The sequence below is a fragment of the Podarcis gaigeae genome, assembly GCF_964106915.1.
Source record: "Podarcis gaigeae genome assembly, chromosome: 7".
NCBI classification, from domain to species: Eukaryota; Metazoa; Chordata; class Lepidosauria; order Squamata; family Lacertidae; genus Podarcis; species Podarcis gaigeae.
The window spans coordinates 35,972,825-35,995,157 of NC_139683.1; the positions used below are offsets into that span (position 1 = coordinate 35,972,825).

The window sequence follows — 22,333 nt, forward strand, 5'->3', positions numbered from 1 at the left end:
CAATTTGAATAAGAACAGAGCAGCCAAAAATAATGGGATCAAGCAGAGTTCTGCTTCAGAAACAGACTGCCAGTGAAAGAATCCAGACATGATGTAAATATTTGGGTTTGACGGATACATCAAGCATTAATACAATAACTATTTTTCAACTTCCCCATATCTGGATTTCGTACTGATCTTAAAGAAAGCTTTAAGACTCTTCAGTATTTCATGAAACCAATACAGTTGCTTCACTTTCAAGGCAGCATTCATGTTGGTGTGCAAGTGGACATTTTAAAATAAAAGTTTAAAAAGTAGCATAGAAAATATTCAGGTGAATATGGTACCTAGGCTTTTATTATATAGCTCTAACAGATAACATGTAAACACATCCATGAGCATACAAACTGAAACCATGGATAAACGTTTATTTCCCAAAGTATTTTGAATTGAAAGAATATCAGACTATAATATTCAGAGCTGGGAACAAACAAAATTTGAGAAACAGAGTATATGCTTGCTAAAACAAGAATTATGTTTATTTAGCTAGTGAATCACCTAGAGGAGTAAATTTTCACTTCCATGATAGCAATCTTTTCAGGCTTGCAAACACCCAGAAATAGGAATTAAAGATTTTAAGTATAGTTATAAAGGTCATAAAAAGTCTGATTTAGACTGAGGTACATGTACTCAAAACTGAGATTGAGTGGTAGCAAACAAACAGTTCCTCAGACAAATGCACTTTTTTCGGTATACATGTTACAGGAAAAAAAAGGAAATGTGCATTAATTGGTGCGGCCCACCAAGCTGCATATATTAATATTCTCTACACCAAACAGTTTGAAACAAGGGAAATGTCATTCTAATATAATTTCATGTTATAATTCATTTGGCTAAACTGCAGCTCAAAGTTGCTTTGCCATATTAAAAGTTTACTACAATAATTTTCACATGAACATTTAGACTTGAGTTTTACTCCAGGACTAAATATGGCATGATTTTGCTTTAAATTCTGTTGAATAGCTAAAAACTGACAATTAAAAAACTACATCAAAGAAAAATAAGTTGAAGCAATGTGAATCTCACATCATTGAACCACTTATGATGGTTAATTGTTAGTATTTAACAAATTCAAAGAGTTAATGAATCCTTGCATTCGTTCCATCTCCTGTGCCTTAGCTAGGATGCATAATTACAAAAGACAGCAGATACTGGTAAAAGCTTCAGGACAGAAAGTGCTTGACGAAGTTACAGTTCTCAAGTGTGTTTGGTGAGAGAGTATAAGGGCAGATGCACTGATGAGAACCATTACAAGAAGAGTCAATTTTGTGTTAAAGTGTTCAAAGATGTCACCTTAAGCAGGAACAAAGCTTTAATAACTTCTTCTTAGACATATTAGGCATTTCCAGAGTCCACATCATTAGTGTTGTAATTCTAGCAGGACCATCGCCATATAGTTATTGTTTGTTTCTATTCCTCTCCTGCAGAACAGAAGAAAGGAAAATTAGTATAGCTCTGTCATAGAAGACGACTTTTATTCGGTATAAGTGCTATGAGACTATAAATATTTCATAAAAGCATGACATTAGCTTTACAGAAACATTGCAGCAATCAGCTGAATTAAATGTGCAATTCTATAATCCAACCTAAGGGATGCATCCAGTGGTGGCTTCCCATTCCCACAGAAACACTTGCTGCTACTGCAAGGTGAGGCATCTAGTTTTCACTAATTGCAGCCCTCTGCGTTATATTCCAAAATGTTTCCAAGGGTCTCCACGCCCAGAGGAATTTTTTTCTTGGGAGGGGGTGTCATTGGGTAAGATGGATCAATTAATATAAGGAACACTTCCACTAGCATAATCCCACTTTTTGACACAAGTCATACACAACAAATCTTTACAATTCTACTTCATCACAGAAACTTAAATAAAAGATACAAGATGATGCCAAAGTGCTTTATAAGGCAGAAAAAAACCTCTTATAAATTGATAATCTCTTATTAAGTTTCATTGTGTCTGGTGATATCGGTGACACTTCAGAACCCTTGTAGCTTAGTAACATGTAGATACTAGCTATGCAAGGGATAATTTACAAATGGTAAATATCTAGTACCGACATTGTTTTCTAGAACATTTTACCTAAAGTCACGAAGACTTGAATAGCAATTCCTGATATGAAGGGTTATACATTGTTGGCATCTGTCTGTCTCAAGAGACAACAAAGTGTGCCTCCATGGGATAAGTCAAACCATTGTGTTAGCAGCACCAAAATCACTTCCCCAGGGTGCAAGCCTAGGCAGTGGCATGGAGGTCCTGCACAGCCCAGATGACAAGATCCCCCTCTTAGCTTTGGTCCAAAGGTAAGCTGAGCAGTATGTTTCATATATACTATTGCCTTATTAATTCAACTGACATCCTTTTACTACCAAAGGAGTCCAGGTAGTATGTGTGATGTTATGACAAAGCTACTGATGGAAAACATGTACCCTTTATGAAACATGGTTACAGAATATGAATTCATGAACTGTTTGGAAGTAGGGTTTCCCTAGAAAATCATGCAAACTTTAGGCTCCTACTACCTAAAGTTGCTGATATTAGCCAACATGTAACTAGTGACATTTTACTTAACATTTTAAAAATACTTTTGTAGTTCAGGAAAGTATGCACATTTTTAATGTAAAGCAGCGGTGGAGAACATTTAGGCTTTCTATTTGATCCATGAGGTCATTTGGGGGCAAATCTAATATCATGTCAGACATGGAAGAGTTAAAGACAACTCTTTTATTTGATCTAAGTAAGGTAAAGGTAAAGGGACCCCTGACCATTAGGTCTAGTCGTGGCTGACTCTGGGGTTGTGGCGCTCATCTCGCTTTATTGGCCAAGGGAGCCGGTGTACAGCTTCCGGGTCATGTGGCCAGCATGACTAAGCCACTTCTGGCGAACCAGAGCAGTGCATGGAAATGCCGTTTACCTTCCCGCTGGAGCGGTACCTAGTTATCTACTTGCACTTTGACATGCTTTCAAACTGCTAGGTTGGCAGGAGCCGGGACCGACCCATCGCGGAGATTCGAACCGCCGACCTTTTGATCAGCAAGTCCTAGGCTCTGTGGTTTAACCCACAGCGCCACCCGAGTACCACAGTGTTAAGATTGAAGATAAGACCTCTTTGAAAGGAAAGAGCAGCAGAGGGATCTCTCAACTTAGATGGGAGACAAGCTCTTTGCCTTCTCCTAACCCCACCTCCCATTCCAGCACTGGATGGGCAGAACGCTACCTACTATTCTTAAAGAGCAGTCAGAAGATTTATTTTTTTGAAATTAATACTGTAGTGCTTAGTGCTAAGATGGGGAAATAAAATCCCTTTGAATGAAGAGGCAGATATAATTTTCTAGCCACCCCAACCCTAGTACTAGAGCGGGCTCAAAATGCATATTGTGTGTGTATGTTCCTGCCACATGAGTACATGTGGCTGCATGTATGAGTGTGTGACTGAATTTATGGATGTGTAAGAAAAGGCGTGTGTGTTCGCTGTGTGCCTGTTGGAGGTGCGTTGTGATGCAGGGAGAGGGGAAAGAGATATGTGCAATTTTTTCTTTGGGTGGGTGTTTGTTTTTTGTTTTAACATGCCACCGTTCTTAAGAAGCCCCCAGAAGGTTGGGCAAGTTCTTATCTGGCCCTGGGACTGAAAGAGAATCCTCAATCCTGTTCTAAAGAAGTGCATGCTTCAAATAACTACAAGTGCTATGCTCTCATCTGTTCCTCAGCCCAGATGCTTCAACCCAGTTTTCAAATCCCATGCAAAATGATGAAAAACAATTAGGAATGAAGATAAAAGGTAGACTGGGCTTTTTTTTCCGGAATCCTAATTTCACAAAAGCTAATCAATACACTTTCTTGGAACCATACTAGTAAAGGCCTTCATTCTCCCACTGTTCCCAGTACTGCGCCTTTTCGCTTCTGAAATTTAAATTCATATACCATCTACTAATCCTATCAGACAGAAGTTTAATTCAGAACAAAATGTTTCTCATTCAAAACTCTTTCCTTACAAACGTTTGGAACATTCAGGACTTTTACTAACATATGTGAATTTATTATGAGCAGTCTTTCTTGAGAAATCATCAAACACTTAAATCTGAGGTAAACAATATGGGTAGCAGACAAGCAGCTAGTTTTAAAATTAGCTTACAACTATGGATCACATGGTAAACATATTTAGTGCCTGCGAGAATATTATTGTACTTGTAACAAAAATAGGGAATCAACCAGGAAACAAAAGAACCCTGGACTTTTGAATCTGTGTATTAAGCAGACATCTTTCTAAGCTCTGCTTTCACAACTGTCATCACTTCCAAGTTCCCAAATATTTCTTTCAAAATCTAGTAAATTTTCTCATCCTTGCTCAAAGTTTTCTGTACATACAACAGGTGTTTCTTCGGCGTAGTCACCTAGAATTAAGATTAACTCACTATTTAATCAGATTACTGCAGATACCAATCAGTGTCATTTTGTAAATATTGAGCCTTTTCCTTGTGAAATCAAACCAAGAGTTAACAGGCAGAACCAAAATTAAATCAATTCAGAAAATTTAAATAGTTTGATGCCCTGCCTAGAACACATAGGACTAAAACAATGTGCTGCATACATAATGGATAAAAAGGTAAAGGGATCCCTGACCATTAGGTCCAGTCGTGACCGACTCTGGGGTTGCGGCACTCATTTTGCTTTGCTGACTCAGGGAGCCGGTGTATAGCTTCCGGGTCATGTGGTCAGCATGACTAAGCCGCTTCTGGCGAACCAGAGCAGCGCACGGAAACGCCGTTTACCTTCCCGCCGGAGCAGTACCTATTTATCTACTTGCACTTTTTGATGTGCCTTCAAACTGCTAGGATGGCAATAACAGTTAATGGGTTTTTAGAACAGTTTTGGTTCCGATTGCACCCACTGAGCCACTTGGTGCTTAAAATGTCTCTGTGACACACAGTGCCTGCCCTTCCAAGCTGTAAAGAGTATGATCAGTCTTGAAAAAAGAAGTAGTAGTAAAAGTATTACCACTTTCTATGGCCTGTCTTAAGTCTATGAACTTTTCCAGGCTGACCAGCACCAAAACATTAAGTTGAGAGACGTGAGTGGAAAAAATCCTGTACAAATGTTTAGAAACAAAGAAAAGGATGACTGAGGGGACAAGAAGGAAGATATAACAAAGCAAATTTGTGTTTCTGCCTCTCTCAGACTATGCGCATGATCCTCTCCCCTCCTCTATTGGTTCCTGAACTGTGTGCTTTCCTACCTCACCCTCTGGGACTCTGTTTCTCTCTCTCTCTCTCTCTCTCTCTCTCTCTCTCTCTCTCTCTGGGGCAATGTGTACTTGTTTTTCTTTCTTCTCTGGATCTGTGCACTCTTCTGTTGAGGCTGCCTGTTCATCTCCCTCTCTTTCTGGGGCTGCATGTGCAAGCTTTGGTATCTCGATTGGTTTAATGTGAAATGAGTACTTTGTGTGTGGCTCCACCCAGCATGCAAGTCATTTTGTGAAGGGGAACAACCCCATGACAGCCATTTTATGACAGCACTATAATATATTCAAAATTCCCAACATGCCCATGGAACCCAACATATTAGGCACCACTGTAAGTCAGTGCAATATAAAGATAGGCACAGGTTTGATAGAAACACAATTAGTAGCACTAGAATTTCTGTACTGTTCCAACAATACAGTTACACCCTTTAAAATGAATAGAAACCCAGCAGATCAACCTATTTGTAAAATGTGCTATTTACATGAGGACAATAGGCAGTAATCTTAGCAACTTGGTTGATGATGTACCCCATCTGATTTCAGGTGTCTACAACCACAAGAATAATTCCAAAAGCCATCTTGTAAATAGAACACTGGAACTAGCCTGTATATGCATCTCTAATAGCAAGTGTAATTATCTTAATAACAAGGACTGTATGAAAAACAAAGCAAACACAACCACCTGAAATGAAAGTCGAAGTAAAGAACCATTACAGAAAATTTGTAAACAGAAGAACCAATTAGTATAAATATTTAAGTTGCCATTTTGTATGCAGCATCATTACTAGACTACCCAAGGAATCCTGCTTATTTATGGAGCGTGGCTGGACTCTTCATATGTAGGTATAATTTTTTTCTCTCTTCAAACACTGCAAAACTACCTGGGCTTAAAACAAAACTGTTTATTCAGTTCCACTCTGTAGATCCCAAAAAGAAAAATCAACCATGAGAAGCACAAAAGAAATGACAACTTGGGTCAGAGACTTTTTATTCTTCAGCCTTTTCTTCTGTTCAAGGTTCTGTCACAACTTCAGCTGAGGACCAGACTTAGAGTCCCATTTGCTTTGTTAACCACTGCCATTCAATGTGAATTTAGCAATGGCTGGCTACTATGTAGCCACACCTGAATCAGAATTCTCAAACCCACTTTTGATTATGAACTGAACAGATTCTGCCCAACATCTCCTCTGCCACTGAATTCCTTGATTACAAGCAAGTTTATTTTAAGCCTTCTACAGAACTCCTAGTTAATCCCTAGTTAACTACTTGTAACACTATTTTTTCTTCTTCTCCAAGCTGCTCCGATCCTATAAACGATGACATAGAATCCTTCTCACCAGCTTCCTATGGAAGCTTTCTGTGGTGCACAGAGGAGACCTGGAATGGGGACACAGGATATTTCTCCTGCTCTTAAAGGAGAATCCATCTACTATTTATTTACAATAATTCCTCCTTCCATTTGAACAGTACAGGAGCTTACAAGTTCACACACTGTACACAGCCTTTTCCAGCAGGTTGACTCCATCAGCAGCTAGCAGGGTATGTAGCTAACAAGAGTAAAACTGAATTACTGTGTTGTAAAATGATGCATGTCTAAAAAGTGTGTCACCAACATGAAAAGTTTGGAAAGCTCTTATGTAAGGAGTGATACCTGAATTTGTTTATTTTCGTCTTCTTTCTTCATCCATTTTTCCTTTTGTACTGCCCCAAAGAGTCTGTGTGTTTAATTTTTATTGTAAATTACAAAAACACTCAGGTCTTCATAAATAACATTTGGTATGGGACAAGATACCTTGGATTGGCATATTGCTTACAGCAGTAAGTACCTATGGAATAAAGTGGGGTCCACAGGTTGATGGCAAGTGACTGTTTTGCATGTAGAACAATCCACATTCAACGCCTGGCATATCCCACATAAGAAGGAAGAAATTTCAAGTCTCTTCTCAACTCTTTATTCTCCCCTAAGATAACTAGGTCATCATAAGAACCAGCCCTGGGTTGGGTTAATTTAATTCTGCGTAAATGTTGTTTGGGTTATAGCCAAATGATGGCCCTTTACATATGAAAGGCTCTTTGATCCAGCAGAGCCTTCAAGGACTGAAGCTGTTCTAAAGGGTTCTTCAACCTTGCAAAGCAGGCTGGAGGGGCCAGGAAAAACACAATTTTGCCTTGACCCCTGGAAGGTTCCACTGCATCAAAGTGCCTTCCATCAGGAGAAACACATTGCCTGAATACAGCCCTTTCTATTTGTCCTGCCAGGCACATTTGATAAGAAATGTTTCACAAAAAAGTAACTACAAAGGGTCAAAACACATTTAAACTCATGTTGACATTTTCTTTTTCTTTCCTATGCATCTCTATGAGAAGCAAGTCCTACTGAGTTCAATGGGGCTTACCACCAAGTAAATGGGCGTAAGTCAGCAGTCTAAATTCCTAACAGAAAACAAGCTCTCAATTTCTGTGTTATGTGGCTTTTTCTACGCATCTCAAAAAATTGTACTATTACAACAGCTGAAGCATGTGGACATCACAACTTCCATATACATATTTTTTGTTTAAATGTCACAAAACAAAACAGGCAACGAAATGATTTAAGGAACAAGTACCATTTGCTACTGAAACCATTAAAATACATATTTTTTCCATCTACTGCCAACGAAGTTTAGTTACTTAGCTGAAGGTTTTAATGCAGAAGTAAAATGCTATGAAGAACACAAAATTGTATTTGCAAATGTGCTTGCAAGGAAAGTGTTGTTGAGTACGTTACATGCCTTGGCCTTTACCATCTAAACCCATTTCTAATTACGTTTTGTTTTACATATTAAAAAACCAAGCTGATCTGTCTTTAAAAAACCCCCAAACTCCAAAAAGCATGACAAAAGTTTATTATAACATTAGATTCTTACCCTACGCATGGCTTCCTCCTCCTCTTGACGCTTTTCATAATGTGCAAAGTCATCAAAGATTGAGGTGGTATGCTTGAAAGTAGCAATTATTTTAAGCACTTGCTTGGCTTTTTCTAGGGGTACTTCTTGAGTGTCCCTCGAGTTGGTAACGGGTTTGTTGTCATTATTTTCCAAGCGAATGTGCCGCAGCTGGTTGTTAGGAACGTCTTTAACAAAGATCCACTTAACATCAAACTTCCCCTTCCACTTATCCTGAGACCAGACTCCAGCATATGCATTGTAGTCCACCACAGACTTCATCTCAGCTACTCCGCAGAAGTGTCCACTGCCATTCACACTGAAAAGTAAATAGAGTGGGCCTTTTCCATTCAGTGAACGGTAGGCAGCATCCAAGCGCTTATTACCATGCTCAGTACTACACCAGATAGAATACTTAATGGAGCGGTGTATATCATCCTCCGAATAGCTTTTGATTATAAACACACGACCGTTCTTCAGATTCCAATCAAAGTCTTTGGGATTATAGTTATTTATGGCCTTTAGTTTCTCCAATACTGGGTGCACTTCTACACCAGAAGGTGAAGAGCTAACTGGTATAACACCTATACCATAGTTTTCATTGCCAGCTCCATTGCTCTGATTGAAGCCTACACCCCTATTGCGAGGAGCCACCCAGCGATTTTGCAGCTGCTGCTGCTGCAGCTGATGAGGCGGAGCCTGTTGCTGAGGTCCTTGTGGCGGCTGAGGCGGAGGCTGCTGCTGAGGCAGTTGGCTTTGCACCATTGGAGGAGGCTGAATTAATGGCTGAGGCTGCTGCATTATAGTCTGAGGAGGCAGTACTGGTTGGGTTGGGGGAGCTTTTACCACAGACCCTTTGTCATCCCAAGTTCCAATATTCATGTTGTGTTTTATAGGGGGAGGTGGTACCGCAGGGCCCCCAATTCCCACATTACCTTTAGGCTTAAGTTTTGGCTGAGGCTTAGCAGGCTTCCTAGCAATGGCAGCCCATGAGGTTGGTTTAGGTGCTGAACTGCTAACTGCAGGCACACTATTTGCTGCAATGCTTGTCATACCTGTACTATTCAGAGCGGAACCAACTGTTTTCGTCACAGCGACTGTCATATCACCGCCAATTTTCAGTCCAGTCATGCCTTGCTCAATGCTGCTAATACCAGGCACCTTGTTCAATGTATCATTGCCAAATCCAGCCTGTCCATCGGCTATTGCTCTACCAAGAGAGCTAGGTGGGTAGCCATAGCTGCTGCTGTAAGCAGAGCTTTGAGTCGATTGTCCCTGAGATCCACTTGTCCCCCATGTTGAGAAATCTGCATTCCCAGGGAAAAAATTAAATCCATGCTGACCAAGGAATGGAGGGGTGTTTCCTAAAGCCCCAGGTTGACTAAAGACACCATCAGGGATGTAGTGGTGTTCACCATTGCTCATCTGTCCGTAAGTTGTCAAGTATGGCATTGGAGGATCTCCTGCTGTGGACCATGCCGCTTCACCCAGAGAGTACGGAAATCCAATGGATGGAGCATAATAACTAGGCATGTATGGGTCTGACATTGGTGGATAGCTATTATTCTGCAGGAAAACATATCAGTGTAAGAATCATTCTATTGCTACATCTACATTCTTTGCCTATAAATATGCATTTATGGACATCTGAAGCAAATTTCCAACACAGTTAGAATTTTAAAAATTCAAGCAAAAAGATCTAAAAGAGATACCTTCGTTATCTTTAATCTAACATACAAAACCAAAGTAATTACAGCCTACACCGTTTTAATTAATATAACACAATTAAAAGTGCTTAGAGCAATTAAAAATTTCTCTTCCATCTCCAATCAGGAGTGCTTTTCCTGTGTTTTATCAGGATGTCATTTTATTTCTTTTATTCCTATAAGCAAGTTCCTGTCCTATTTCTAGGCCTCTCTCCTATGCTGGACAGCTGATCAAAGACTCAGTACTGACCATGACCATTACCCCAACATGTATGTGTACCAACATTCCCCTGAGAAACCTGCCTCTGGTGTACAGATAAGGTTCAGTGTATATATTTAACAACTCATCATGTTCCTTGCCAAGCTGTAAATAAGTTCACCCTGCACAGTGAAAAGGAACTTCAAGTACTGATAAACCCTGTCACCTAGCTCACTTGAAACCAGGGGTAGCTAACCTGTGGCCCTCAATATGATTTTGGACTCCCAGTTCCCACCAGTCAAAGACAGCATGACCAATGGTCAGAGATGATAGGCCAATAACATCTGAAAGGTAATGGTTAGCTACATATGTTGTGAAAAATAAAAGAACACCTCTATATGAGCAAACAAGGAAGTTTTTATAAGTGCGAGGGTTCCTTTTGGGCTGCCCATGTGCCACCCATGACTAGCATTTGCAAGAAAGGTTAAAAAAAATTTGCTGATTTATTTGGTCCAGATCCAATTCCTAATTCACTTAGCTTGCTCTGATTGTTCAATCTTGAATTAATATTTGAATGTTCTGTGTTTGGCATTTTGAGTCTTGCCACTATTATTTTCCCAATAACAAAAAATAGAAAATGCAATTATCTGCTCTATGTATACATAAAGAATATTAAACTCCAAAGTTTGCATAAACTATGTCACCCTTGGTGTAGCTGGATCCTTCCATTTGCAAAAGCAACCAGTACCCAGCAGAAGCTTTCCAGTGGAGGGAGAGACGTGATTTTTGCCCCTGGAACTGCCACACTTTTCTAGAGAATCAGCCAAACCTCCAAAACAGCTTTTCAGGGAAAGGCAGAGGGAAGGAGAAATCAGCAAAGTCACTTCCCACTACAGAGCAGAACTCGAATTCAAGAATGGATCAAACCCTAAAGGTTTTATCAGCTCACTCATCTACAAGTGTCTGTTTTTCAAAAGGTTGTTTGAGTGCTGGATCAAGTAATTAATGTATGTTCTTGCTTAGCAACTGACTGACTGCAAGGCCATTTGACACCAAAAGGAACTGGCCCAATAAAAAGCACCACATATTCTTTGCATTTCTTACTCACCATGCAAATTTAGGCATACAAAACCACTATCAACTGTATAGAAGGTTGGGCATAAGGATATAAACTGTTTCTCCCATCACAGTACACACATACAAAATGATAGAAATACCACTTTCTTTCCAAATACCTTGCCCCCAAGCCTCTCAACATGCATCTTCGGCAAGCAAAAATTCCCTGAAATGGAAGAATCCTTGTTGGACTTGAAACTCATGTAAGAATTCAGAAAGGGAGTAGAAAATCAAAAGCTAACCAAAGGCTGAATCATAAGAAAAATGACTGGACTATTAACTCCTTCTCCATCCAATCCCAACTGCTGAAGGAAATGGTATGGGATGTAGCACTGTAGGCTGCTACAGGAGTAGGGCATGAGATTTGTGTACCGTATTCTATCTTGTCATCCTGGAAATGCTGTTGAAGGTCAATTTTCAAATATTTTAAATAAATCAGCCTTTTCTATGCAGAAAAGCCCTATGCAAACAGATGCAGTCATTTAGGGCCTACCCCCCACCACCCTGGGTCTTGAAAAATCACTTCATTTCAGCATTAACCCTTTTCACTTATAGTTTGCACAAAGTTCAGTTAGGAGGAAAACAGTAACTCTTAAGATACCTGACAAAAAGGGAGAGTTGGCGGACATAACAGATGTGTGCAAGATTATGTACTCAATGGAGAAAGTTGAGTAAAGAGAAGGCCTTCTCTCTCATATCCAATGAAGCTTACTATTTAAAGTTTCAGGATACACAAAAGAAAGTACTTCTCACAGCACGTAGTTAAAATAAGGAATTCATTTCCACAATATGTAACTATGTCCGTCAAACTGGATTGTTTTAAAAGAGGATTAGACCAGGCACCCCCAACCTGCGGCCCTCCAGATGTTTTGGCCTACAACTCCCAAAATTCCCAAGCTAACAGGAGCAATGGTCGGGGATGATGGGAATTGTAGTCCAAAACATCTGGAGGGCCGAAGGTTGGGGGTGCCTGAATTAGACAAACTCATGGAGGGTCAGGTTACTAGCCATGAGAGCAACATTCTACCTCACTGTTTGAGATAGCAAGTGTCTGAAATACCATTTGCTGGTAGTCATAGGTGGGCAAGTGGTGTCATGCTCATGTGTGGCTTGTGGACTTCCCACAGGCATCTGGCTGATCACTGTGAGAACAGGCCATTAGACAAAGTGTGTCTTGTGCCTGATCCAGTATGGTTCTCATTCTTTAATACAAAATGTGGAATTTACAGCTCTAAAACATGTTGTGTCTCTTGCTTGGGACATTAAAACTCAGAATTGTGCCATCTGCTGAGCAATGATTTTGCAACCAGTTCTGTGCACACACAACAGGTATGCTTAATTTAAGATAGATTTAATTAAGCTTAAGTGGATCCCTCTGCTTAAAGTAACTTCGCTCCCTTGGAACCTAACTCTTACAAATCCATTTAGCACTGTTTAAGAGATTTACAAATACTATGAAAACTTACAATGGTCTGTTATAAAACCATTAAAACTGTTTTGTGTTACTTGCTTATTATAAAGGAATAACCAACTAAAAACTATACTCACTAGCTTACAAGAAAAGGTGCATTCTTGTAAATACTCACCTGATTTGTCTGGCTACTTAGATATGGCTCAAAATCATCATCATTTACTGCATCCTTTTGATGAATCGAACCGTTTTGCACTGAAACTGAAACATAACTGAAATTAGACATCTTCTAGAAATCCTATACCTAACTTTTTAGTTGTTAAAAACACATGATGGAAAAAAAATGTTTCAAAAACCAGAATATTTCTTTAGGAGGCAACAACACACTACAAGCATCCTAGAATTAAAAAAACCAATAGCAGCCTATGGATGCCATCCGACTTTGCTGTCTGTTGAAGGTGTTTTTGGTGCTTGAATTTTTGTTGCTCTGTTATTGGGTTGCTGTATAACTTTTGGTAATGCATTGCTCCTTTCTGATTTTATGGTGTGCTTTGTACTTTTACATTCTGTAAGTCATCTGGAAACCTTTGATGTGTCAAACTAATTGAATATTATTATTTAAGTTATCAATGAAGTTAACCCAAGACCAACTTGTAGTAGGACTTATTCGGCCCTATTGAATTAGAAGAACATCAAACGGGTGACTTTGAAAATATGGCATAAAATAAAATGTTTAAAAATGTACCTGCTGGCTAGATGATCTTGAGTGTAGTGAAAGAAAATATTAAGATTAGATTACCACTATATGAAGCCTCTCAACTAGGGTTGGGTGATATATCGTCCAAAACTGGTTTGAAGTTCACATCGTGATAATTGTTTCATAATATTTGAGCTGGCAATATATCACAAATTACAATGTGTGTAAGGACTAGGCGATATCTGGTTTTCAACATCGTGGTAACTCAACAGCTAAGCACTGCAATGTTATCAGCAGCTAAGCCTCACAATATCACCAGCTAAGCATTGCAATCTACCACAATTTCTGAAATAAGGAAGGAACTATACAGAGGCGAACAGGACAATGTCCTGGCAACTGCTAGTACTTAAGGGACTAAAACGGATAGTCCCAGATTATTTGTTATCACTATGACTCATCACCATACTTTGGATTGTCCTGAATGCCACGATTTGGTAGCCAATCCCAAAACCAAGAGTCTTGTTTGGGTAGATTTTGGCTTGCCTGCTGCTGAAAGTGACCATGAAGTGATTGATAATATCCTCATTTATTAGTTTTAGACCCTTTAGTAGTAGCAGATGCCAGGACATTGTCCTGTTTGCCTCTGTGTAGTTCCATCCTTATTTCAGATGTTGCAATGTATCGAGATGTTTAGCTGGTGATATACTGTAATATTGATAACCCAGTCCTACTCTCAACAGAAACAAGGTAATTCATAGGAGTGGACTTTTTGTCTAGTTATATGTATTAAAACTGAAGTTGAAGTTTTATGGATTCATATGCAAGCATAAATATTAGATTTAACTGCTCTGTTCAAATAACTTCAACTAAACACTTTCACATACAATCTTCTGCAGGTATACTTAGCTGGCATAATTTTCCAATATAAAATATTCGGACAATAAACAATTTTTCCTGCCATCCTAAGGGAACATTGTAAATTCAACACCACAACAGATGGGAAACCTACAGAAAGCAGGGGAACCAACTCTCCATAGTTAAGAATGGAATAGTCTAAAAAGTGCTTGGCTGTTGAAATATCACTTCTAACATAGCTAGAAACAATATAGTATATTTGCAGCAATTGTTGACTTCAAAAATGAAACTTGCAGACACCTTTATTAATAGAGCTCTATGCAGAGTACGCGATACAAAAGTTTTCTAGCTGAAAATAGCAAAAATGCAGTCAAACATTTTTAGTAAGCCAGTTCTAGTTAAATTCAAGCAAATAAAATGGAAAAGCAATACAAACTAGCTCTACAGATTAATCATTCACAAACACACACACATATATATCCTCCTGTTTGTATGTTCCTACTATTCTCTGCAACAGAATTAGAGCACAAGCACAGCTTTCAAGGCAGACATGCACACACAAGCTAGAACTTTGCCTTGGCATGACCTACTTTTCCAATAATGTAACATGAATCTAGTTTTGTTTACCTTGCCAGCAATAGGGTTCTCACCCCACCCCACAGAGCAATTCCTAATACCAAATACAAATAATGTATTTGCAAAGAGCAATGGTAACACTTTTTTTACATGTGAGCTGACAACCCAGGACTTCTACAGGTGCACTGCAGTAAACCTGCCACGTAAGCAGTCACAATAAAAGCAGGTTTTGTGCTTCTTGACAGTAAACAAGACCCAGAGATGTTCTGAGCATTTACAACATAAACTCTGCCCTCTAAGTAACTAAGATGGACTCATGAGAACTTAGGTTTCCAATTTCACATTGCAGACACAAAGTCCAGCTGTATTGTGTAGCTCATCCAACCAATCATAAGCTCCAAAGTACTACATATGCATATATATTAGTAAGAATATGGCAGTTTAAAGCTTAAAGTTTTTTTCTGGGGGGAAATTATGCCCTGCACACAACACAGGGTGGAAAACTGTGCAATAATTTTTGGGGGTGGGGCACAACAAGGACACTTAAAGATCATCAGGATTTCCTAGCATTAAAAAACCCCTTACCTTCAGGTCCATCACATCATATGCAAAGTAACTTGCGAAATGTAATTTGTATTCACTGTGTTTTCAGAGCTTTGTGGCGTTTTAATTTTGCTTAGAAGAAAAACAACCATCTGCCCCATGCATTTCACACAGATTTTTCAAGGAGCCAATGCACCTAATAAAATTTATACTTTGGCTAGTTACGTTGTTATTCATATTTGTGTATGAAAAACATAGGTGGTCTGAAACTGAAGACTGCAGCTGAAAACTAGTGTCCAAAACTTTGGATCACTAACTCAATTAGAAACCACCCACACAGCTATGAAGCTGCATACCATTTCTGCAGCATCTACACCCAGATAGCTAATATGTTCAGCCATACTTCTAACCGACCTGCCCAAGTGTTCTTCTTGGTGCAAGAATTCCTGTTTGCACTTTTTAGACAGCTATTTCACTTAACTGTAGAGAAAAATCTGTAGAACCATAAAAGACCCAAACTAGACAACAGCAAAACACCACTTCCTGTGGATGAGATAGTCACATATAAAAGCAACAGGAGCTATTCCACATCTAAAACCTTTCCTGCCACAAACAAATTTCCATCAATTTATCTTTTAAGAGTCCATTCTTTCCTTCATCTCCGTCATTCTTCTCCAATAAGGAAAGATGAAGTAGCTTCATCAGATCCTCTGAAAAAAACAGCGCCAAAAGTCTACCACTTTTGAAACCCTATTCAATTTTACAAAAAAAAGAAGACGACAGCAAGCCAGCAAGCCAGAAATCCACATTCACAGCAGATGACGTGCCCCACCCCCACATTTCCTGTTGCAATGATTTAAACATTTTTTTGGGGGGGAAACTTTGGCCTCCCCCCCCCCAATGACAATGGGTAGATCACTGCCAGTTGTTTTATACCGGGAGTAAGTTGTGGTCTAATCTAAACTCCACGTTCTTTCCTCGTTCACTTCTGTGTTCATTAGAAAAGGTGAAACTTTGTCCATGCCCAAAACATTCCCTTAATGCTACTAGATTCTCTGAGCATTTGTCTTTTTGTTTGTGTTTTTGAAAGTGGCACTTTCACATGAAGCAGACAAAGTTATAGAATACCTCAAGAAGGAAGTGAACAGAGAAGACAGTAAGCCAGAAAGCCAGAAATCCACATTCACAGCAGATGATGTGCCCCACCCCCACAATTCCTGTTGCAATGATTTAAACATTTTGAAAACACTGATTATATCCCCAAATATATGCAAAATAAGGAAATGTGGCATTTTAGTTCATTAGTACAATACATTCCAAATCTGACTGCAGAAGCAAGAGAAATGTGGTGAGGGAGAAAGAAGGGCCTTTACTTTTGTTAAATTGGGGCTCTGCAGCCCTGGGCACAGCAATGGGCTGGATAAGAGTCAATGAAGCTGAATTGTATCAAGATGGAGATCCTGTGGGTGACTAGTTTCCAAATCCAGAATGTAGGCAGTTTATGTAGGCAGTTCTGTATTGGGTGCTCCTGTACCTATAGTTGTTACTGGAGTCCTAGGTGACTACAGCCTCAGGGACCACCTTTTACCAGCTTCAGTCATTACTCCATTTGTAGCTAATCCTGGCCAGCGACAGCCTGGCTACAGTGACCAATACATTGGAATAAAGAGTCAATTACGGTAATGTGCTTTCTGTGGGTCTACCCTCAAAACTGGTCTGGAAGCTGCAGTTAGCACAAAAAGTAGTTGCTAAGTTACTGGCCATGAGACTGCAACTCCACCATTAAAGGAACTGCACTGACTGCCAATTTGCTATCAAGCCGTGTTTCGGGATTTGTTATTAAACAATTTGGAACCAGGTTATCTGAGAGAACACTTTCCTCTAGACAAGCATACCCTGCAAGTAAGAACATCTGCAGAGGCCCTTCTGATTGTGCCACAGCCTGCAGATAGCATTAACCGGGACAAGGGCCTTCTCTGTGACAGAGTCCACATTCTGGAATACACCCTCCCCCTCAAAATAAGAAATGTGCCAATAGTGGTGCAATTCCCCCCTTTTTTTGTTTGTTTTATATAGCTTTTGGTGGATACGGATTCCAGCAGCTATGGAATTTTAAGAATGTTTATTGTCTGATTATTTTCATTTTCTTTGTATTAAATTTTATGGTACTGCTGCATTGAGTTGCCCGCCTAACAGGTGGTATTTAAATATCTAAATAAACAGATGCAGAAAAACTCAAAACCTTCTCCAGTATCTCATCAGAGAAAAGACAGCCATTTCTCCTGTGACTAAAGTGATAGCATGTTTGAAAGGAGACCAACCCTGTATTGGAAAAGAGGGAGTCACATACTAGCAATTCTCCTCAAATAGTAAAATGTGCTTTAAAAGGAATTATGAACTCAGAAATAGTTATCAGCCAGTATAGTGAAGTTCTGTATGTATTTATGCTGCAAAATAAATTTGTGTCCTCCTCTAAATGAATTATTGAATTGCAAGTTAAATCTTAATAATCAAATCATTTGATTTACAGGAAAACACATGCTATCTCCGCAGTTACCAACGGTGTATTTCAAGTACAGTTTTTTGTTTCATGTCTCTTCTTTGGAACGGGAAATACACCACTAAACCCAAGGTGTCACTACCAGCAAATCAATGTCTTATTCAGTGACATATGTACAGCTAAGACTGCAATTCTATGCACACTCAAATGGGAATAATCAATTTGTCAGTTTATAAAAAATATTTGCACCTTATTTTGCTGTATGAAGCTTAGTGATATTTTGCCGTTACCACAAGCCTTGGAGGTAAGTTAGGCTGATAAACAGTGTCAGTGAACTTCATAGATCAGCAGGGATTTCAACCACAGTTTCAGACATTTAAGTCTAATGCTCTAGCTGCTGTACTACACAGACTTTCAATATGTTCCTTAGTAAGATTATGAATTCTCATTCGCTGAAGAGGTAAAAAAAAAAAAAAAAGCAGGGGGAAACAGCTACTGGAGATACCTTAGGAATAGTATGGAAATGACAAGGCACAAGTGAAAGTGCTTAATCTTTAGCACAAGGCTCTTCTCATCTATATGTGCCTAAACCATGGGATCTTTTTTTTTGGGGGGGGGGATGCTGGCGGCTGACATGTTGCCCTGAGAAACCCCAACAAAAGAAATAAGGTGAATAACAATCAGGACAGGCATCTCAATTATGGGCACTCCAGTTATAGAATAGCCTACTAAGGCTACTTAAGTCACAGGGTAAAGATCAGGCCTTTTAAATAACTTGTGTAATCTGGGCCTCTTTTAAAATCAATGCTTTTAACTTTGGCGTTGTGGTGAGTTTTGTTTTCTTGTATTTATTATGCTTTTGATGTTATGCCTTATTCTGTATTTAAGTTGTTTTTATCTTTACAATAAGTCCTGAGAACTCTGTTATGGATCAGCATACAAAAGTCATTAATACTAAAGACCACTAAACCAAACAGGAGTTGATTCTAAGTAAATATGCATACCTAAAATACAAGCCTTCAAGCACAGGATGGGGGGAGAAGAGAACCAGAGTAGGGGAGTAGCTGAACTGCTGGTTAGAGATCTTTCCTGCCGAGACCAGATTCAATCTAGCTTCTCTTGTTGATATTAACGTGATATAATGGAAACAAAAAAACTTTACATTGTGACAAAGCAGATTTGGATCACATCTGGGGGATTTAAAGGGGAATTCCCTTTTGCAATTGGAAATTCATTCATACGATGTTGGCAAGTGAACCTATCCACTGGGAAGTTCACTTCTTTGCTTGTCTTTACTCTACAGAAAATTAAGTGCACTAAAGTATCCCAATGAAGATGTGATGTAAAGTGCACATGTGAAACAACTAAAATTTTAGGAGTTCAATAACTGAACAGTTCTCAATATTTGAGAAAGGTTGATCCTATGCATACCAAACAATTTCACCCTTTGTTAAGCTATGACTAGGTAACTGCCTATGACCATATAATGTTTAGCAAGCTTTATCTCTCACTTCTAACAAAATGGAGTCCTTAACACTCCCATGTATATATTTTAGCATTATAGCTATATGCAGATGTTCAATTTTTTAATGAGCTGCCAAAAGCTTGGGATAAAGAATACACTAAAGATTAAAGAATACCATGATGCTATCCTGTATGCAGAGATAAATGCCATGCTACATTCACTTTTTGTTTCATTTGCCAGTATGTCTCACAGTTTAAGGACTCAAAATTCTCATGCACATATGCTCACCACTCATCATCAGTTTAGCACACTTGCTACTAGGCTAAATGAATAACCATTCCTACAATACCATGCACATAAGCACAATTATTAACCCTTCGTATACAGAAACATTTTTGATGGTTTTTCACTACCTTTTTGTTCTGGCAGGTATTTAACTGTCTTCTTGTTTTATGGTCTTTGCATAAGCTCATAAAGTGTACTGTTGCTTATCTGCTTTTATTGGAATTTTAATGGCTTTACGTTTTGCTTTCCGGTTTAATTTTTAGCTGATTTTTATAGGTCGTACTACTCAGAATATGATTCATATATGACTCTATACTCTTGGCTGAGTATAAAGCATTCTGACAGTACAATTCTGTCTACACATGACTACTCAGATGTCCCACTGAGTTCAACATAAGTGGGAATAGACTGGTGCCTGAATTACTCTATATAGTGGGAGGTATTCAGCTAAATAATTGCATGAGCAGAAGAGGAATTCCCCTGCTCCCCCCCCCACCAATCTGTTCTTAGGGTTCCTCAGAAATATGGGGACAACACAGGAGAAGTCCTGATATGCAAATGGAAGCTGTTGCAGAATCAATATATTAAGAATGATGTAACACACAAAAATGTTGGGAAAGTCCACTTTATAAGTGAAAAAAATGATTCACTGTCTGGTGCAGTCTCATAACTACTACTACTACTACTACTCCAGTATAAACTGTCAATTGAATGCATCTGCTACACTTAACTGTCTACTACAGAGAAATCATTGAATTACTCTATTCATGTCAGTGAACCTAACACAGAAGAATCAACTTACCTTTATTTCCCTGTCCTTTAGGTCTCTGTTAGTGATAAAACAAGAAAAACAAACAAACAAAAATTAGAGGAACCGAACATTAAAGTTATCACAAAGATCAAATAATTTTGGCGATTTTAAGATACTCCAAGATGTAAAATACAAGCCATTTTATTAAAAAGAAAGAACTATGACTTAAGTGCTGCAAGCCTGGTGCATTCTAAATTCTGTTTATTGGGATTACTGGTAGACTCCCAATATTACTGTACACACTAAAATACCTAACTACAGTTTACCATTCAGAAACAAAATGGAACAGTCATCCAATATTTATGTGTGGCGCTATAAAAAGTATAATCAGATGATTTTGTATAAGCTAAACTCTTCACTGTACTATGCCTGCTTTTATTTCTTAAAACTATGCATGTATTGCTATTATCAAATCAGTTATAAAAAGGTGCCTGTAAAATGCAAAAAAATATGCAACAAGGACCGAATAGCATGTTCTGGTGAGGTACAGGCCACTCCCATTTTAGGCGCAACTGATATGTGCATGATCATGCACATGTGCCGAACCCGGAAACGTTATAAAGATGTCATTGAAATGTCACTAAATGGGTAGAATGGGTGTTTGTAGACTTTTTCAATTAGTTTCTGATTTCACACAAATGCGTAATGACCTGGAACGCAACCCCCACACAAATGGGGTGTTGCCTGTACTGTTGCATGCCCCTAGTCCTGTACCTTAAGAATGCTACACTTCGATGCTGAATAAAATCAGAACTGTTACATCAGCTAGCCATATTGCGGACTATACTATTTATTACATACCATGTTAAAATATTTTTACTTCATTAAGTGCATTTCCCTGCCCCCAAATAAAGCTCCCATTACAAAAAAAATCCTGTTTCCCTCTGTTTTCACATAGACTTTATGACTCTGACCCTGCAATGACTTTTCCAAATTACTCAATCCTGACAGAATGAAGAAAAACCTGTACTAGCTGAAGAGCCAATACTAAAAGCAAGTATTTTCAAAAGTGACATTCCAGGTTTAAAAATGAAACTTGTGCAGACATGGATTCTGGTTTGCAAGATTTATCTCCCAAGTTAACGTTCACCAAAGACCTCCATTATCTGCTCTCAGCTGCAAAAATAATGTTTACACGGGGGGGGGGGGGACCCAGAAGGGTGAGACCGAGAGGATCAAGACTAGAAAAACAACCATGGGGAGAATTGGTGAAGGAATTGGGAGGGGGGATAAGGAGATCAAAAAAGTGTGAAAGAAAAAAGTGTACATGGAATAGCTGCATGAAAACAAAATAAGCAGATACGGAAACACGCATGAAGGCATGCCATCAATAAATGAAACGCAAAGAAACATATAACCGCAAGAACGAGATACGAAAGGCAGCTGCACTACGAAGGAGGTTTAACGGTGGCCGTAAGGATCCCTCCAAGTCCACTTGCGAGGGAAAACCGAAGGCGGCACAGGAAAGCGGGCAGAGGGCGAAGCTGGCGCGGAAAGCGAAGGCGCCCCCGGAGAGGCAAAGGCCTGCTCGTGAAGAGAAGCAACGGGTTCGCCTCACGGCCTCCGCGGGGAGGCCCCAGGCCGAGCGGCCTCCAAGCCTGCGGAGGGGGCGGGCCTGGGAACAGGGGAGGAGCCGCACGGCCTCGGATGTAGCGGGCGCGGATCCCCGCTATGCCCAGAGGAAGGAGGGCGGAACGGGGTGAGGAAGGGGAGGCCGAGCCATCCTCCCGGCCAGGTCAGGCCGGGCAGAGACCGTACCTGGTCGACGCTGGTGGCTGACATTCTTCACGGGGAGCCGCAATCCCCTCACCCCGCTCCGCTTGGGCCTCCTCCTCCTCCTCCCGCTCTTCCTCAATTCCCCGCCGCCGCCGCCGCCTTTTCCGCCGCTCTCCCCGCCGCCGCCTGACTGTCTCCGCAGCCCGGGCACTTCTAGTCTGCTCGGCGCCTCCGAAAGCAACCAGCTGGACACAG

General features: G+C 39.7%; 1 protein-coding gene across 5 annotated transcripts; it reads right to left on the bottom strand.

The window, feature by feature from the left end:
• Positions 1-318: 318 nt before the first annotated feature.
• YTHDF3 (YTH N6-methyladenosine RNA binding protein F3) lies at positions 319-22,261 on the bottom strand. Of its 5 annotated transcripts, none has more exons than XM_083747811.1 (6): positions 22,121-22,261; positions 20,354-20,378; positions 18,806-18,890; positions 12,806-12,891; positions 8,181-9,764; positions 319-1,460 (listed from the first exon to the last, which is right to left on the bottom strand). In XM_083747811.1, exons 5-6 carry the CDS (start codon positions 9,744-9,746, stop codon positions 1,437-1,439), a joined length of 1,590 nt encoding a protein of 529 aa, XP_083603937.1. In that variant the 5' UTR covers positions 9,747-9,764; positions 12,806-12,891; positions 18,806-18,890; positions 20,354-20,378; positions 22,121-22,261; the 3' UTR covers positions 319-1,436. The 5 variants fall into 5 exon arrangements, with proteins under 5 accessions (XP_083603937.1, XP_083603938.1, XP_083603935.1 ...); XM_083747812.1 differs by having other exon boundaries at positions 18,806-18,919; positions 22,121-22,182; XM_083747809.1 differs by lacking the exon at positions 18,806-18,890 and having other exon boundaries at positions 22,121-22,234.
• Between the last annotated feature and the right edge of the window lie 72 nt (positions 22,262-22,333).

Coding starts and splice junctions, on each gene's coding strand:
- YTHDF3 (XM_083747809.1), bottom strand. CDS start 22,144: ATGTCAGCCACCAGCGTCGACCAG. Junction 9,765..12,805: donor TAAGTAGCCAGACAAATCAG/GTGAGTATTTAC, acceptor GTTTTCCTGCAG/AATAATAGCTATCCACCAAT. Junction 1,461..8,180: donor AGGAGGAAGCCATGCGTAGG/GTAAGAATCTAA, acceptor TCTGTTCTGCAG/GAGAGGAATAGAAACAAACA.